We start from the raw sequence: 19,922 nt of genomic DNA, 5'->3' as shown, positions 1-19,922 counted from the left end.
TATAGTAGTAGTCAAACAAACATCCACAGAAGAAGTTAAGATAACTCATATTTAGTCCACACCATAGTCAACAACCACAAGAAGATCAACCAAGACTTCACTGTCTGTGACATCAAGCAAGCCAACAGTAAGTTTGAAGACATAGACCAAGCAAGAGGAATCACCAAAGAAGACAAAGAGCGACAAGGAATGACACAAGGCCTTGGACCAAAGAGACTAAAAGTTGAGACTGTAAAGAAAAGTAAGAAGAATCAAGAGAAAGTAAAAGGAGCACCTAAGATGAGAGGACAAATTGCAAAAACCCAAGAGCAACTTGAGACAAGCACTGGAAAGAAGAAAAAGGGATGGAAACTTGCGTTGGGAAGATTGAATAACATAATTATGGTTGATGGAAAACTTGATCAATCGAATAAATTGTATGACAAGTATGATGCCAACCAATAGAGATAATTGAAAATTTCTGTTATTAAGTATTTGTTGAAGTTCAAGCAATATCTTATTAACTTACATGGAAGCATACCAGAGGATCTATAGATTCTATACAGAGAATTGGTGTAACAACCACATTTTCCTTGCCTTAATTAACAACTAGTATAACATAAAAACTCAGTTACTACTCCATATCCATGAGAAGGCAGTTATAACAGTTCATGTGAATGAGATTAATGGTTACAATTAGTTTAATTGAATTCTTGTAAGTAACAATTGATAGCATCATCAATAAATCTAAATAAAGAATTTAAGTTTTGCATACCCTAAATTCCAAAACCGGAAACCGCCTAGGGCAACATTTGCAAAATCTAGGTTAATTCACATATACCACTTAGGACATGAATAGCTATACCACTATATTGTAAAGACAAATACCATTTAGGGCATCAAATACCAGTGTATCATGACGAAAAATACCATTTAGGGCATCAAATACCACTGTAACATCCCTTTTCTTTCTATTGCTAACTATGGCAATAACATATAGTTAGAAGATACGTTCATAATCATTATTCACCTAAATGAAAGACAAAAATGACAATTGCTAGGTAAACCTATCTCATGCATACAAATATAGTTCATGTTCAACTGGAAAATCAACTGATTTTATTGCTTATCATTTACATTGACAAGAAAGTTGATGTCAATGAAGGAATTAACTGATTCAATGATATAAATCAATCTATCATATCTTCAACTTGTAATTTCAAATATCATAAAAGTAAGATACTTGTTGCCAACAAATGTTGAATGCATAACTTATCTCTGTCTTGTGCATGTCTTGGCATCTGGTAGAGAGGGGAAACATTGTGGGGGGCTTAACCTCTCAACCATGGACCCTTAATTATCCTCACACAATCTCATCTGAGAAAGGCCCTCCCTACTCGGAATAGACATGGAACACCTTGTCCAGCCATTGAGCATTTTGGTAGTTAATTCCACCACTCGACTTGACAATTGAGTATACTTGGACAATCATGAGCTGACTTGGACTAAGCAACTTCTTTTAAAGATGTCCATGCATTTGAATTCTGATCATGGTTTGTTTTTTCCTTGTAGGATTCTTCTCCTCTTCACCCTTTCACACTAGCTTCACTAGCCTTGGGTGCATCCTAGGAGTCTACTATTAATAATGAGATCTTTTATCACATGGTTTCCTTTGAATACCTTTCTATTTCTTACCTTAGCTGGTATACAACAAATACTAGTGAGTAAGTCAGAATATCATAACATAGGATTCAGATTTATACAAGATTACTTCATGCATAATATAGGAAAGAACATGTTATGGGGACTATGATCCATCCCTATGTAGTTATCATGCAAAGATAGGAATTAAATGAAAAGAACAAAGCTTATACTTTTCGGATTCAATTACTATGGTGACTCGTGGTTGCAGACCTTGGTATTTGCAGATTATATTAATAAATCATCATTTGTTTGATAGCAACAGAACTTGGTACTTATGGGAATCATAACTATGCTGAAACATGGGTGTGTTGTAGATTATAAATAGGACTATCCTCTACTGATAGCAATAGATAATTATCTGTATTGGTAAGAAGTAAAGTATGAAAAAAAAAAAACTGTGATCGATCCATGACTTGTAAAACAATATCGATCAGCCTTTGCGGAGATAGATCCTAGGATATGCTTTACGCATGCTCTTTGATGCTCAGTCCAAGGTGTCGATAGAGAGAAGAAAGAATAGGGAGGAAGATAGAAAAGAAAATATTGAACTCTTGGTTTAGTGATGGCCCTCTAATAAGATGATTGTACTATATGCTCAGGCCACCTGCAGCCACGGGTGATTTATTGTTTCACAATGCTCGGTTACAAGGAACATCGGTTATAAGAAGATTTCGAAAATTCAAATATTTAAAAGATGAATGCCAACTTGAAGGTGGCCACTGCTCATTGGTAAGGAGTTACAAAGATTATATTTCCATGGTTTAAAAACAAAAATAAACATATATATATATATATATATATATATATATATATATATATATATAAAATTAAATATATTAAGCCATCATGCTATTGTGTTATATCTATTATTGTGCCTATATATATATATGTGTGTGTGTGTGTGTGTGTGTGTGTGTGTGTGTGATTTAAAGAGTATGTATAATTTATTTCTAACATTATGTTCTCTCTATATATGTACGTGCATATATATACATACATACATGCAAGAAGATGTGTGTGTGTGTGTGAATGTATAATGTTGATCACTTCCTTGGTCTCAAAATAAGAGAGAGGTAATAGCTCTTTTCATGATAATAAATGTTTAATATTTCTCTTGTTATAAAAATTGACCACGTAGCTCATGGTATTGTCCAACGTACACTATTGATTGCCTAGTCATTTACCCTTAAACATGGTGGTTCAAGACTTTGTACCTATTTGCCTAGTGAGGGTGGTGCCCCTGTGCCCAATTCTTTTCTGACAATGCTTCCACCCTTTGACATGCTCCTGCAAGGAATCTCTCCACAATTATATCATATTCCTCAATATAATAACAATTATCATAACAAGTTATTAATCATAAACTATCATAACGGCTAACTGCCATTTCAGTGCCCATGAATTCATGACGAATAACCAAATTTTCAAGATAACATTAAAATATCATCATAACGTTTAACTAGCATGCCAACTTCATATGAAATTCTAACGATTAACCATTTTACCTTTTCAGATGATCATAACTAATTTTACCAGTTAACTGACTTCACATGAAACCTTAGTGACTATATGAAGAATTTTAAATTGAGCCAAAAATTGAGATGTAACAATTGAAGGCTAAAAGGATTAGAGCAGTAGAGGAAGACAAGAAATTGAAAGAAGTAACAGTCAATAAGTTATGTGAAATTGAGAATGAGGAACAATTGTAAACTATTCTAAAGATGAGGAGACGCACTTGAAAAGGAAAATGAGACCAATTCAAATCATGGCAGGACAACATGAGGAAATACCGGCAGATATAGATAAGGCAGTACAAACAATGTTAAGTGAGCCTGATGTCTTGAAGAATGAAGCGGAGGAAACACAGATTGAAACACCTACTATTCTGATTTGAGATGATGAGCACGTACAACAGTTTATGAGCGTTTTTATATGACTTTATGTGTACATTGTTGGAGTCCCAATCGCTATTGAGTATTGATGCAACTGATAATCCATTTAAAGACCAAACAACATATGACATTGGCAATTTGGTAAGTGATAATATTCAGGACAATAGCAGTGATGAGGAGGATAAGACAGATCAGATGGACATGCAAGATGAAGGAACTATGGTAGCAGCAGATAAGCAAGATAAAGATGGTCACCAGGACCAAGACATTTTGCGAGGTGAGGAAATACCAAGGAGCACCTTGTTAACTATGCCACAAGTTTACTCACATTGCCACCTAGTTTTGACACTGCAGATCAAAGTGTACCTGGACAGAAAGAGGAAAGTGAACAAAAGGTAGAGACAGGGAACAAGGAAGAAGAGGAACAAAAGAAGGAAGAAGAGGAGAAGGAAGAAGACCAGAGAATAGTCACAGAGAAAAGATCAAGGCTACAAGTCAAGAGACTCAAATGCAGAAACTTCAGACACCAACAAAGGCAGTGGATACTGGCAAAGGTAGTGCAAGCACCTCTGCATCACCTTTTGAATCTTTGTTAGCAAGCATGACATGGAACATTATAGGTTTAATAAAATAAGATATCGACTTTCAAAGTTGCATACAGTTAAGCAGCTGAAAAGACAGGAAAGGTAAAAGAAAATACACAGAAGGTACTGGATTTGGCAGTAGAGAAACTTCAAAGCACATTACCCTTCCAAATACAGTTTACAGAACAGGACAAAGAGAAGAAGGCAGAGAAAGTCATTGAAGAGTAATGCTCTAAACAGGGCATTTCCAAGAGGATAAGAAAAGAGAAGTAATATGAATTCAATGATTAGTTTCTTCATTGGGTCAATGATGTTAGTCATGATTGATCTCTCTTAATAGATTGATACTATTATGTGGAAATTGTTAAAGATGTCCATCCATGTTAAGTTCTTGCCTTAGTCAATACATTGATTTCCCAATCAACTTAACATTTATCAAGTAGATTTCTTTATGAATATTCGACAAATATTGGTTAGTCCCTTCATGAGTACCAATGTTACAACTTGATGTGCTCATTACCTCTTGATGTTGCTGATTGTCTTATCTATGTTAATTGTGGTAATCTTTATTCTAAGAAACTGTCTTATTCTTCCTTTTATTGTCTAACTTCCACTGAATCTACTAACTGCTACTGATAATGGACGCAAGGACTGCCACTCCTTGTCATACTTGCATCATATAACTATGAATGAGAAGGATTCAAGAATGGGGACATTGCATTTAGGGTTGATGGTATTATGCCACAAACCATTTGATCTCTCAAGCTTATAACAATGACCCTTCAAGTTTTTAAATTTATTAATTAGCATTCCTTTAATGTTTGCTTATTCATTTTGTGCCATTTTATATTTATCTGTTTGTACTTGTTTTGTCATTTTCGAGTGCATTTTTGGGCTTATTGTTGAAATTTTCAAGACATTTCTGGACTGAATACAACAAAACTCCATTTTTTTATTTTTTTGGCTCTCTCATTTTATGGACTTCACGTTATTATTGTTTTAACATCTTTTTTGGTTATTGGCATGAAATTTCAATCAAATGACGAACAAAACTCAATGCACAAAACTCCTCTGTGTCTCGATGGTATATCTTATTTTTGCTTAAAGCATTGGGTGAACCTACAGGTCATTCATCACTTTTTAGTATGCTAATAACGACAGCCTGGTTTTAAGTTTTATTGTAGGCTTTCACATCTTTAAAGTGTCAGGGTAGGTTGCAACTAGTTTGCAAAGTATGTCAGTGTCTATTTGAGGTTCTCAATCATTGTAACTTTTGATTTTTTCTGCTTTCGCGAGTGTATTGTAGGTCATATTTTTCAATTTACCTGGTACACTTAGCTGCATGGATTTATTACAAGTAAATTTGAGGGGATTTATGTAGTTGAACATATATATACTATCTGAGCAAACTCATCTATATGCAGGTGCAAACAGGTTGCTGTGTTTTACATTTGTAGTTCTTAGCATTACTAGTTCATTGCTAATCAACATAAGATTAAAGTTAAAATCATATATGAACACAAGAGTGGTGATCCCCTCACATAGAAATTCCAAAGGCTAAGCTTTTTAGGTCCTAAAATAAATAAAAGGTCTTTTTGGCAATGTTTATGGTATAGAAAGCTAAGGTTCTGTGTTATGACTTCTCATGGGGTTATTTTGTTTTCATGATTTTTCATTTACTATTTGTTGTTATTGCAGCCATTCTTGAATATGGGATTTGCCTCAGAACTTTGTCCAGGAAGGAATCTCTCCGAGGGCATGCACACCGTTTGGCAAATCCGAGAAGCTCCCAACTTCAATCTCAATGTCGAAGCTGTCTGGGCGAAAGAGGTAAGCATAAGTTTAAGATCCGATATATAAAATAAATTGGTAGTCTTTGCATTAGTAGTGCGTGTATGGCAATTGATAAATGATTTCCATTGGCTCTAATAAATGAGATTCTTCAATTAATGATTGACTTCATTATTGAGATCTTCTTCTTCCATGCTGAGACTTTTGATTATAAACCTGGTGAACCAGGATATGGTACAAAGCAGTCTAATTTGGCCAGAAAACAAAGGAATACAATACCTACAACAGAGTGGCAACAACCATCAACCAGACCACACCAAGAAAAAGTGCAACCCACACAAGGACCACCCACCCACCTGACCACAGAGCTTTTAAATTAGCAAAGAAAGTTGTACAATTAGGAGTTCATTCCTTCCATTGCATAGAAAAGAAAATAACTGAAGCAGCATGGTTATCTATTAGATAGTACTATGCTTAAAAAGCTTTTATTTTACTAGAAAATCCTTTTTGAGAGTGCCAATGACTGATGCATATGCTAGAATTTTGTGATATGCGCATGGATTTTGAAGTGTTTTACGTTATGAACCATGTGGAAGATGCTTCCTCGATGCTTTGTCCTATTAGAGGAATGCTTGTAGCTCTCTGTGATGGAATTGCAGTTTCCTTTAAGTTAATTCTTTTATTGTTACTGCATTTCCTGTGAGTATCTCGTCCACTGTTCTCAATGGTTTCTTCTACATTGGAAGTTTTTCTCTCTGCTGACTTGCACAATTTCAATGTTTTTGTTTCAGGAAGACCAATGCCTATGATAAACTCAAAACATCGAAGAATCCATTCAGGGTATTCCAGTTCATGATTTAGTGGCGGATCTGTAGTTTGCGGAGCTTGGCAAGTGCAATGGAAGGTGAAGGGGAATTTGAGTTCAACGAGGAAGAACTTGTAGATTTTGAGGGATCTGACTACAGCATTGAATTAGATGAGGAATTTGGTGATGAAGAGGTTGGAGCTTCATTGACATCCACAAATGTAGAAACCATTTTATTTGAGCAGACTGAGTATGTTAAACAGCCTGAAAGGACAGTCCGTCCTTTTTCTGGAGGTCAGATAAGCACAGCTATGTGTTCCACTACTGAAAGGTCTGAGATGGAAGCTGAAAATGCTGCACCAAAGCTTTTAGTCATAAGGCATTCTTGCAGTCAAGAGGGTGTCGAGAGTGGGGAAATTGAGGAGGACAAAGATGAAAAAGAAGATGGTGCTGCTTCCCAAACAGCTTCTAGTGTTGACACTAGGAATTTGGAGGATAAAGGATGGCATGACAGGGATAGAAAACATTTGAGAGCAGATCTTGAAGATGGCGAGCTTGAAGATGCAGCCATGGTGATCCCATCATCCTGTTTTTCAATATTCCTTCCACACTCAATTTTCTTTGTAGCCAGTGTCTGTCCATAGAAAGTTTTTATCGATGTGATCTAACTACTCATTTATGTATACTGAGGTCTCTCATTCCTGAGCATGGCTGTAGTCTCTAAGTATCACTCTTTTTCCATTTAGTCTTTTGGCTTTTCAAGAGGAGATTTGGGCAATGTTGGGAATGAAGATTGCTGACTATGTTGAGAAGCACCTGGAGAACAGTCTTGTCCATTCTGGACTTTACCATATACTTTTCCTTTCTGCTTTTTAGTTGTTATATTTCCATAACAGTTTTGTCACCCCCTCGAGTTTTAGATTATCTCTTGGCATTGCTTCTGAAACTCTTTCCAGTTCTTTTTGATTCTCAGTAATTTGCACGGGTTCTATAGTTTCAGAGAAGTGGCCCCCAGTTGGTGTTGGAGTTAACAAAAACGGCAGTGCAGATTGAAGGTAGTCCTCCATGCTTTTAGCATATGTCCTAAACATTATTCTGTGCAAACATGAGCATGTTCAGCCTTTACCATTGAGATTCTGTGTATTGCCAAATTCTTTTCTTACCCCATTTCATTTGCAATTTGAATTCTGGCGCCAGTGTTCAGTTGGACTTGTTGTCAGCATCTTTGTGTTGCTTTCTGGCTTTCTGTTAAAAATGACAACCTTTTCAGCTGTGTGATGAGTGGCCCTTTGTTAGTAGCTGAAAGAGAAAATTACCATAAAATCCCTTTGAAATCCTTTGGGTTGATTTTTTACATTGAGTTTGTTCAGTCTTCTCATTTAAAATGTGGTGTATTGCAAGCTTCTGTTTCGATCCATTTTCAAATGCAATTTTAACATCTGATCCCAGAGCACAACCTTAGTTGTGCGTAATAGTGTTCTGTTGCCAAGGAGTCAATTTTTCCTACATTAAGATGAGTGGTCCTATGATATGTTTGTATGTGAAGAAAATCATTATAGCTTCTGTTAATATGAATGACGCCAGATGTAGGTTGGCTAGATTCATTTGATGGTTCATCTTAATTGGCTTCCCTCTTTTTGGGTTTGGGTGAGACTTCAGTGAGTTTTGTTAGTGTTTCCAAGTTACATATGAGCTTTCAGCCCTTATTTAGCCATATTGAAGTCCAGAAAGAGTCAGCCACAGTTAATTTGTGTAAAGATTATTTGCAACTTGCCAGTATCATTTGTCCTGATCCTCCATTCAAGACTGTGCTGCATGCTTAGCTCAGTTTTGGCTTCAGTACAGTTTCCAGTGAAGGTGTTGTTGGCATATGCCGAGCATTGGTGTATCAGAGCAATCGAGATGGGAAAAAGATTAAAAAAAATGAAAAATAATTCTTCAAGCAGCATTCAAGAAATTCTGGAGAGATCGTGTGATTATCTGGATGAGCTTCTTGGAGATTTTCTTTTTTTTTTCTAAGAAGTTTGAGGGGCTGTCAATCAAAAGATTACGGTATGAAGCACTCGGTGTTTTCATGTCTTTCGTTATTACTTGGGTTCAAGTGTAAGCCTCCAATTTCTTTCATTTATCAATTCTTTCCATCATAAATAATTCACTTATTTTCTCCTGCATAATCAGTGCCAATTCAAAAATTAAGTTTGAGAATATATTCAACTCATTTTAGTCCATTTGCGGCATATGAAGTTTGACACCTTGCATGTTACCTGCCTGTATGCTTGGCTTTTTCTTTTCTCTGTTCTTGCAGTCCTTGGACTGTTTGGGGCTGAGAATTGATTTTCTTTTGGAAGTAGGTCTTGTTACCAATTTGCCTCGAAGTTTATCTCTTGGAGCAAGCTGCATTTTCTAAGTGCAATACTGGTAGTGAGGTATCAGATGATGTGAGGGCCATTTAGTGATTTTTAAATAGCAGAAAGTATCTCATTTCATTGATTTTTTATGTATGTTACAATCTATTATCTGTTTCATCTCCATAAAGTCTTGAGATTGTCCATGATCAATTTTTTCTTTTTGGGTTTTGGTTGAGGGGAAAACAATAGTTTTCGACATGCTGGGGATTAAGAAATACTATTTAGTGAGATTTGAAACTCATAAGTGGGTTTGGTAATGGTAACACAGCCCGAGGCTTTTTACTGTGAAGGAGAGGCAAATACAGAAGCTTGCAGAATAAGTGATAGATGTGAAGGTCAAGAAAGAAAAAAGAGGAATGTAGAGTATTTGCCTGAATGGCAAAGGGATGAAAAGGGGAAGGAATCAGTGGATGCACAATCACATGCAACATTGTCCAGGCAGAATTATTTGAGAGGAAGGTAGTGAAATGCTTCCTAAAACTTCTATTTTGTCTACTTGATGTACATCAATCTCTACTTTTTGATAGATATTAGAGAAGCTAGATTCTCTTTATTGTTTCTAATCTACAAGGTATTTGTCAAATATGTGAGCTTACTTCTAACCTTTTTAAGTGCATGTGCATGCATAATCACTGGCAATACCGTAATAGTGGATTGTATGTTTGTAGAATACTTTTTTGTTTGTTTGGATGACTGAAACAATCTCATTGAGTTGTTTTGATTGATAGACGATCTGATCACTCTGGAAATTTTCCAAAGTTCAAACCTGGTGAGTTGACTATTGAGTAATTTTCAATTTTAGCTTCTTTCTTGCTACATGTTTCTTTGGTGGTAAGAAGTTAACAGGCACAGTTAATATGTTTTCAACCAAGACAAATAGATGGTGGTCTACAGGTAATCGAGGTTTGAATATGCATGTATTTGGGCATCCACATGGAAGCCTGGCTCCTGGTATGATGGCTCCAACAAGACCTTTGATGCCCAGGGGCTTGCGTGGTCCTGTCAACCAATGTGGTATTCCTCTAGGGATGCTTACACCTGTAAGTGCAAATTCAGAAGTCATTACATGAGATTGGTAGCTTTTTCAGTTGAGACGACTTTTTGAATACCATCTTGAACTTGTAGAAATAAATTAAATACAATCCTGGCAGATCCAATTCCAGGAGGCATTGATGCAAGAGCAGATGATGATGTCTAACCATGCTTTACACCTGGGTGTCAATGGACTCCCTCCTTTTAATATGGATGCTCCTCCTCACCCCTTTGTTGGAATGGATTATTTTGGTGCTAGACCCAGAGGTATGATGCATATACCGCCCCATGGACCTGGTATGGTACCTCCAATAAATTGCCTTGGTTCATTTGAAAATACTAATCGGATCCAAAGGCCAATTTTTGGGCCTGGTAGGAATTTAGTTAGAAGCTCATATGCAAATATGGGAGGCAGAGGGGGTTCATTTGCCAGAAATGGCTTTGGGAGGCCAGCTGCTTGGGCTTCAAACCCTTTTGATATGCCAGCAGCAGGTAGAGGAAGGGGGCGAGGTCAACTAGATTCGCTATCCCTTCGCCATGAGAAAAGCATAAACGCTCGAAGAATTCAAGTTAGGGTAGAAGATATGGCAGGTTTTGGACACGAAGTCCCAATTATTGATGTAAACAATGCAGATAAAATGCAACAGGATGCAAGGAAACCACAGGATCTAGTAGAAAGTGATCATAAAGTGAGCTGTAGAAGTACCATTAAGTCTCAACAATCTAATAGTGAGAACATAGACCAAAGTGGACCACAGTCTGCTTTTAATGATACTGTAAAAAATCACAGCATTTATAATATTACCAAATCAACTATTGAAGATGATGGAAAAAATAATGTTTCAAGCATGTTACCAGCTTTTACAAGCAATAGTCAGGAAGCTGGCCCTGGCGCTACAAATATGATTAAGCTTGGGGTACCTGTACAGCGGAGCAGGTATGCATGTTAGCATTTCTTTGGTTTCTATAATTCTTGTTGCTGGTACTTGAGAAATTATTCGTTTATCTGTATTTTCCTTGTACAAGCTGCTTGTGTTTATTGTGACTGGTGATTGGTAATTATTAAATCTCATTACTGGGAATTTTTTGCTGTTGTATTTCAGGGTTCTGTCAGTTGGAGGCTTGCCTGAGGACACACCTCTTTCAGTTGTTATTGAGGCATTTGAGAAGCAAGGAAAGATAATGGTAAGCTCATCTCAGATCTGTCTTAGCCAGTGCTTGATGCAAGAGATGAAATTGCTACTACATTTCTTTCTGCAGTTGTATATCAAAAGTGATTTATTTATCTTTAGTGGTGAATGAGCAACATGCTCTCTCAGCTGTATGCGTACAATTTTAAACTCTTGGCAATAAGGAAAGATAATAGTAAGATTTTCCTGGATCTGTCTTAGTCATGCTTAATGTGAGAATTAAACCTGTTTTTGTATTTCTTTCTTTAGTCTTATATCCATGGTGATATATTTATACTTGGCAGTTAATGAACCACGTGCATTCACAGCTGTAGGAATGCAACTTGTTTAAAAAAAAAGTAGCAGGCACTGTTAGAGTACCAGAGGTGATGAATGAATTAACGGGGAAGCCAATTTATCAATAGTTACGTTACAGACATACAAGTGTGGGTTACCGACTTACAGTACTTGGTAACAAAACATGAGAAATAGTATAATCTTGTAATACGCTTCTAGTTGATGGGAGAAATTGGGTAAAATGCATAAGACTAGAATGTTCAGAAGTTAGAATGCAGAAGGAATAATTATTATTTTTTGGTTGAAAAATATGAGTATAGATATTTTAGAAAACAATATTTTAAGTCATGTAGGGTCAATTACAATGTATTATGCAAATGCTTGTATAATATTGTAGTCCTATACAATTTCCCAAAACTACTCTGATGGAAAACTAGCTCCCAACATACACAAATTTAACTAGACATTTTAATTATTTAGGTTATTAAGGTGATTACAAAATGTTGACCTTAATTTCTACCAGAAAAACAAACATGCTGATCAATCATAACCTCATATTCCTCAAAATATTTCTGTTTGAAGGAGTCTTTGTACCAGATAGAACTCCAAGCTAAATTTTGTATTCCACGATTCTACCCTCCTCAAACTCTTGAACCACACATCTCCCAAATTATTTTTCAACCCTCCATGATGAGTTATAGCTCCATCAAGTTGTCTCATTACCCTTGTAAGGGGATAATTCCCAAGATCTACAGTCTCCTAAGCTATCTGGGTGACAATCCAATCTTTGAGTGAGAAGCTAGCTCGAGAGAAAGATTTTTCCTTCAATCCCTTGTATCTACCAACCTACTCGATGGCTTTCTTTAAGCTCTATCCACCAGATGTGGCATCTAAGAGCATAAACATAATACAAAAGTCAAATGTTTTACCATGATAGTTGACAGTGTTGATTTTAATATCAGATTTATCTAAATTCAAATTTATATTCCCTGATTTATTGATTAACATATATCATGCTTTTATATATTTATGATTCTATGAATTACTTAAGATCCAAGCAAGTACGTTGATGAATCTTTACCCTCTGCAAGATGTCAGTAATTTGTATTATGTGGCTGACGGTACTCTCAGTTGAAAGAAGTTGATGTGAATGACAATAGGCACGGTCTACTAATTACCACTGACGAAGAATCCTGGAACATTGGATGTGTTTTCTGTGTTCTTGATTAGATGATTGACCAGTAACAAATGACTTTGGTAATTTCAACGTTTTCGGTCAATGTTTCTGCACAATGTCTGTTCTCAGTCTGATGAGACTGACAGTTGTTGGTGATGGCGGCAATGTACTCACTGCATTTGACTGCAAAGGACTGCTTAAGGCTGCAGATGAAGGTACGTCAACCTGTGAAGATAACTGAAGACGTGGAGTATTTTGTGTTTGTTGTTTTCTTGATCAGGTCGATGTCTTATCTTATTCATATAGGTTTGGGGAGTCACGTCCCCGATGGGAGTGACTCCACTGTGGATTCATGTCCCATCAGGTACGTGACTCTTGGAGTCGTGAGTTACCATATTAAGCAAAACTCAACATTATATTAATCAATGCCCAGGACAATGTTTAATTATTTGGTCAGTAATTATTTGGGTAGTCAACTTAATCAGTCGGTCAGAACAGATATTCATAATTGTAATATTCTTTATATCTCTATACATGTGTTTATTCTTCTAAACTGATAGAATTAACACATTAACACTAGCTCTTAGTTTAGAAGAATAAACACATGTATTGATGTTACACCATTGGTAACATTTAGAAATGACAGATAAGGAGAATCTTTGATCAGAAATTTCCACCATATTTTGATATCACATTAGATATCATGAGTGTTGGCCTTCAGAATATCGACATATGATACTCACCAAATACTCTGAGTAATGCTCTCCAAAATATCAACTCTTGATATTCACCATGTACTCAAAAAGGTAATGGTCTGCAGAATATTAACACATGATATTGACCATTTTGATATCACATTTGAGTATTCGTCTCCAGAATATCAATATATGATATTCGCCAAATACTCTGAGTAATGACCTCCAGAATGTCGAGTTGCAAGATATTCACCAAGTATTGTGAATAATGGCCTCTTGAACATCAAGTTCATGATATTCACCATATACTCAAAAATGTTTATGAGGTATGTGCACACGCATTCACATGACCATATAAACATCCACCATGCAAGGTATAATCTATCATGATTTGCATAGACATCGTAAGATAACCATCATAATAGAAAATTAAGTTATTGTAAGATCACCTTTCAATAACTTTTGCAAATACAAGTGATGATCATTTGGAAGTTGTCAGTTCCTCATGATGTACACAGGGGATAGGCCCATTAAAATCATAGTCACTCACAAAGACTTTTGAACTCCGTTTGAATAATCTCCTCGTTCAAGATTGCCTTTGAATAAGTATCAGACTCCCTCTTCCTGCAATAACATTCTCAAAAGAAAAGATCAAGGCACATAACTCTTAGTATGTATTGAAAATACAAACAAATAAATGTGATTTTAAAGTTATATTTATAAAAAAAAATATTACAATATTCTGAGACTCTATCTCAGCAATTGCAACCATGCCAAGTTTACTTGAAAGCGTTTCACATTTATTTTACAGTTTGATGAAGATGATAAGAAAAATAAAGAGCTCCCTCTTAGTCCGATATTTCTCACATGTTATGGATATTTTCTCTTTGAATCTATATCCGGATTGTTGACTTCGACAAATGATGCTTGATGTTTCAGTCTATTAGGGCATTGAGATGCTAAGTGACCATAGTTGTCACATCTAAAGAATTGTATTTTAGAGTAATCTATATGTTTCCTTTTCCCTTTGAATTTAGGTTTCTTCCTTTTGTCAACTTTGGTTGTGAGAGCTTGAACATCACTCTAGTAGAAGTATCATCTTGAGACATTTAACATGCACTACTCTTGTATGCAGTCAACCTTTAGTTGAGCAAGTTTAGGAAGCTTGGAATGAGCGCATACTCCTTGTCTAAAATTTTTCTATGATGGTGGCAGTCCCTTTAGAGCAATCATGGCTAATTCTTTCTCATCATAGATGTGACCAATCGTAAAAAGTTGGTTCCTTAGTTCTGTTGTCCTCATGAAATATGAAGTGATAGATTCTCCTTTGTTCATCTTAATGTTGGAGAGATTGTCTTTCAGAGTTACAATTCTAGTGGTATTGTTTATCTCAAACATTTCTTGAAGTGCTTTAAACATTTCATGTGCTGTGTCTAATTCAGAAATAATAGGAAGTAGATGATCCTTAAAACCTCCCACAATCAATTTCATGGCTCTAGTGTTATAATTCTCCCATTTATACAATTCATCACTTCCCTTTGGTGGTTGGTCAAATTTTTCAATAAATTCCTTTAGATCATTCTCTTTTAGGGTTAATTTCATTCGTAATTTCCACCCTGCGTAATTTAGGTCACCCTCAAGTCTATCCTCTACCTTCATACTACTTACCATTTGATAGATAAGGAATTTAAGTGCACTAAACTAATAAATCTGATCAGAATCGTCTCATAGACCTGCTTTGATACCATGTTGATTTAATATCAGATTTATCTAAATTCAAATTTATATTCATTGATTTATTGATTAACATATATCATGCTTTTATCTATTTATGATTCTATGAATCACTTAAGATCCAAACAAGTACGTTGATGAATCTTTACCCTCTGCAAGATGTTAGTTCTTTGTCTTATGTGGCTGCCGGTTCTCTCAATTGAAAGTAGTTGATGTGAATGACAATAGGCACGGTCTACTAATTACCACTGACGAACAACCTTGGCATGTGTTTTCTATGTTCTTGATTAGATGACTGACTAGTAACAAATGACTTTGGTAATTTCAACGTTTTTGTTCCATGTTTCTGGACAAATGTCTGTTCTCAGTCTGACGAGATTGACAGTTTGTTGTTGGTAAATTCATATTGTAGTTGATGGGTAGAAGTGTATCCGAAAGGGCGCGTGACGGTTGAGTCACCTCTTCGGGGAAGTATATGTACACCGTCCGGAAGGGACTATTGATCATCATCATAATCATATTGTAAGCATTGGAGTGCATATTGTGTATATGAATAAAGTATCTATTTTTTGTTATATCTTACTGTACTACATGCGATAAGTATCCGTTTACCCTGTATGGTAAACATTTGGCACCATTGCCAGTCGAACCTGGAACGAAGTGTTATGAAGATTATTGCCGAATCTGCTTAACAAAGATAGGAATAAGATAGAAGATAAGGATGAAATACGCACAACACAGGAAGTTTTAATTTTAGCACAATAGGCGGAGTGCAGACAAAAGCTTCAGCAACTTATCGACAGACACCGAGGGGGTGAAGGAGCACAGACGGAGGGAGTGCATTTACCTAGCAGATTGAGGAGTGCCGACGAATTGCTAGAAGAGACTCAACAGCGATTGAATTTGGTGGAAGAGACAAGGCAGGAGTTCCTTAACTTGTATACGTCGAGGGTAGAGAATCCAAATGGAAGGGAAGTAACTCGCACGGCTTGAAGTGCCAAAAGAGCACGAGTGTGGAGTGAACTCTTCGTTCCCAATACATCCGACGAATGGATACAAGCAGAGAATCGAACAATTTCGCTTGAGGAAGATCTATTCTCACCGGGTAATGCGGTTGTCCAAAGTAGGGCGATTGTTCAAAGCAACACGGTTGCGCAGAGCAATGCGGGTCCTCAGAACAACGCAGGTACTCAGAACAGTGCGGGTACTCAAAGCAATGCAGGTACACAACAAGTACCATAGAATCGGAAGAAAGTAGCAATGGTAGGACCAAAGGAAAAATTGCCGAAGTTCAACGGTGATGGGACGACAGATCCGATCAGACATTGCAAGATATGTGAAACAATATGGACGGCAAACGGTGTAACGGACCAAGATGACTGGGTCCGATAGTTTCCAGCCCCTACGGGGTGTAGCAATTGATTGGTTTTCGGATGTCGATCCACAGAAATTAACTACATGGGCATAAGTTAGGAAGGAGTTCATAGCAAAGTTCCAACTGCTAAGGGACGATAACTAAATTGTAGCAAAAATATACAATACAAAGCAAGGAAAGAATGAAATGATCCGTGTATATGCAAGAAGGCTGAAAGAGTTGGTGGGGAAGAGGGGGAGCCCATCGGCTGACGGATTAAAGAAACAATGGTTTGTTGAAGGGTTACGGCCAGCACTAAAGAAGAAAATGAAGATTGTACCTCCAACATTGTACACAAATGCGTATAATCAAGTGATGGATCTGTTGAGTGAGCAAAAAATGAGCAAAAATAAGAAACACAAATTGTTGGACTCAGAGGATTCATCTTCCAAAAGTAGCAGCAACGACGAAGAATCAAGTAAGAAAGTTCGAGCGTTGCAGAAGGATATGTCACAGATGATGAAGGAATTTAAAAATTTGAAAAAAAATCTTGACTCAATGAAAGGGGAATTGTGGTGTATGGATTGTAAGGAGGAGGGCCACACAAAGGGCTTCTGCCCAAAAAAACAGATTCCTGACATGATCATTTTAAAATTTTGATATTGAAGTATCTTTTGTAGTAGATGTTATATACCATAGTCAAAAATATCTTTATTGGCAACTTGTTGCCAAGGGCCAAAAATAGGACATTAATTGGTAATTATCGACACTTAAAAAATTGCTTATATTTAATTATAATTTTTTTTTTTTAATATCAAGATTCAATAAAGAGTTGCATCTAATGTGTTAGTGAATGAGTAAACAAAATAAACAAGCTGAGTCTAGATATATTTAAATAAAAATAGGGTACAAAATGGCACCCTAATGTGGAATGTTGATGGCTGGTAGTGATAGTGTGAACTTTGAAGCAAATTAAACATAGAAAATTGTCTTTGTAAAAGTATAAGTAAATAAGAGTACAACATCAAAATAGTCTATATTGGCCTCTTTGCCTTTCCAATAGTTCTAATAAAAATTATTGGAGGGGTAGGGGTCTAGTCCTAGAAGTTCATTGCGGCTGTGCCTCCTCCCTCTGCACAACTCGTAGTGACTTAACCTCCATCCTAGATGCAAATAGTGTTGGAAGTGGAATGATTTGTCATCATCAACCATATCATCCTCCTCATCCTCCTGAATGTCATCCAATCCCACTGGGAATCCACCCTACATAGCTTGTCCCTCCAAATCGTAGATTTCATTCTCTGTAAACAATGGAGGCTAATCCTCTAATGTCCAATCATATTAAAGATCTAAGTCATCCAAATCAAGTGGATCAACTAGTGTTTCCTCTACCTTTCTTGTGCACAACCAAAGGCTACATTGCACTAAGACAAAGTCATTGAGGCGTTTTGCACTAACTTATCTTCTTTACATGGATGACCTACAACAAGCTCCAATTGCACTCACAACTGGAAGAACTACAAGGCTGACATGAGATTCAAAGGGCAATTCTTTGCAGATTTAGGACATTTCCACCCCAACTTTGCCACCAAGAATCTGCAAAATATCAGAGTTAGTAAGCAATGTGAAAACATATTTTAGTTTTTATCTACTTATCATCATATGAAAGACTCCAAAAATCCAAATATTGCACCTGGGGTTTGAGTGCTTCCTCTCTCCACTATGTGAATAGCTTGCCCCTTGTATTTTGATACGTGTCCATTCCAAAATAAATGAGGCCTTTCAGCTCAACTTCAAGTATAATCCTTTGCATGCATCTAGTGAGGTCCTCTACGACCTTTTCATTGGGATCCAAGTAGGATGGAGAGAAGCAAAATGAGGGTTGAGGAAGTACCCCACCGCATGAATAGGTTGGTGGAGCTGATTGTTCCACTTTCCATCAATAATTTCCCATATGGGGTCAAATTTGAGTCTGCCCCCTTTGTGGTAATTTTTGATAGCCTCTTTGGCCCTATTCATGGCTTCATAAAGATGCCTAGTTGGGGTTTGATCCCCATCTACTGAGCAAAGAATTCTAACCAAGAGTTCTGACACCTACAATTGAAAAGTAGAAAATGATTAAAAATAATCACTAGAGTTTCAAATTAATAATGAAAGACTTGAATACAAAACAAATAAATTCAACTTTTGAAGTTTCCAAGTTACCTTTGCAATTTCCTTAGCTCTTTGTGCAAATTGTTTGTTGAAGACAGTGTATACAACAGTTTCTCCATTAGGTTTCTTCAAAAAAATTGAGTCTAGTCATGCTTGACTCTCAAACATTTGCTTCAAAGCTGTCAAAGAAGTAAGAATACTTTGCAACAATACGAAAAATGTTGCAAAATTTTGGTTTCCCTTTCTTACCAACTCTTGTATGTGTTCTTTCACCAAGCGAAGAACTCATTAGTGATTATGGATGTATTTTGTGATCTTTCTTGCATCCTCTATAACGCTCTCACCCAATCTAGCATTTTTATTTCCTCCAAAAGAAGGTCAAGGACTTGTGCTGCACTGTCGGTTATGATTTGCACCACATTATCAATTCGCACCTCCGTTACAACTTGCTCTACCATCAGATCCCAAGTTTCAATAGTCTTCACCCTGTTGGAGGCATCTACAGATTTCATGAACACCATGTCATCCTTGCAAGAAATAAAAAAATTAAGGATGGTGCGGTTTTTGCCATCCGTCCATCCATCTGAAAGAAGGGTGCAGCTACATTGTTTCTACTGTATTTTTTTCTCTTCTACCTCTTCATTGGCCCTAGAAACTGCATTTGTAAGCAATCTACAATTATGAAGTTAAATAAACGTTAAGTACACAATTTTGATTAAAAAATAACTTACATTCAACAAAAAATAAGTAGTTAATATAAAAAGAAAAACTTTAGTCTACACTCTAAAAATCGAAAGTCAATGTAAGCTTTCAAAATTCAAAACTAAAGTTGAAAGTTAAAAGTAAAACATTTAAAAATTAAGACAAGTGAACTAACTTCCCATACAAGTGTGGACGAGAAGGTACCTTGTAACCTTCTCCCGCACAGGAATTCAGGTAACAAAATTCAGCCAATATGGATTTTCTGCAACATTGAAGGGGATGTTGTTGAAGTCCCAGAAATAAGCACAAGCAATATTTACTTGCCAATGCACATTGCTATTCCACCCAGTACCCTCCAATGATGTCTATACTTTAGGTGCATTATTGTGAACAAAAAATCTATCTATAGAAGATGACTATGGCACTGATGGTGGTGCTCTACTAG

General features: G+C 36.4%; 1 protein-coding gene across 3 annotated transcripts in view; it reads left to right on the top strand.

Annotated features, from left to right (window-relative positions):
- LOC149571271 (uncharacterized) overlaps positions 1–19,922 on the top strand; it is an 80,221-nt gene that overhangs the window by 45,762 nt on the left and 14,537 nt on the right. For all 3 annotated transcript variants that reach the window (XM_089812827.1, XM_089812829.1, XM_089812828.1), the window contains 7 exons: positions 5,858–5,989; positions 6,742–7,327; positions 9,432–9,622; positions 9,892–9,932; positions 10,058–10,203; positions 10,315–11,132; positions 11,299–11,380. In XM_089812827.1, the coding sequence (XP_089668953.1) occupies positions 6,848–7,327; positions 9,432–9,622; positions 9,892–9,932; positions 10,058–10,203; positions 10,315–11,132; positions 11,299–11,380 (1,758 nt within the window). In that variant the 5' untranslated portion in view covers positions 5,858–5,989; positions 6,742–6,847. The remainder of the gene's footprint in view (positions 1–5,857; positions 5,990–6,741; positions 7,328–9,431; positions 9,623–9,891; positions 9,933–10,057; positions 10,204–10,314; positions 11,133–11,298; positions 11,381–19,922) is intronic.

Source organism: Cupressus sempervirens, chromosome 2, assembly GCF_028749045.1.
Source record: "Cupressus sempervirens isolate cs-2001-9-10 chromosome 2, ASM2874904v1, whole genome shotgun sequence".
NCBI lineage: Eukaryota > Viridiplantae > Streptophyta > Pinopsida > Cupressales > Cupressaceae > Cupressus > Cupressus sempervirens.
This window is presented reverse-complemented; position numbering and strand designations above follow the sequence as displayed.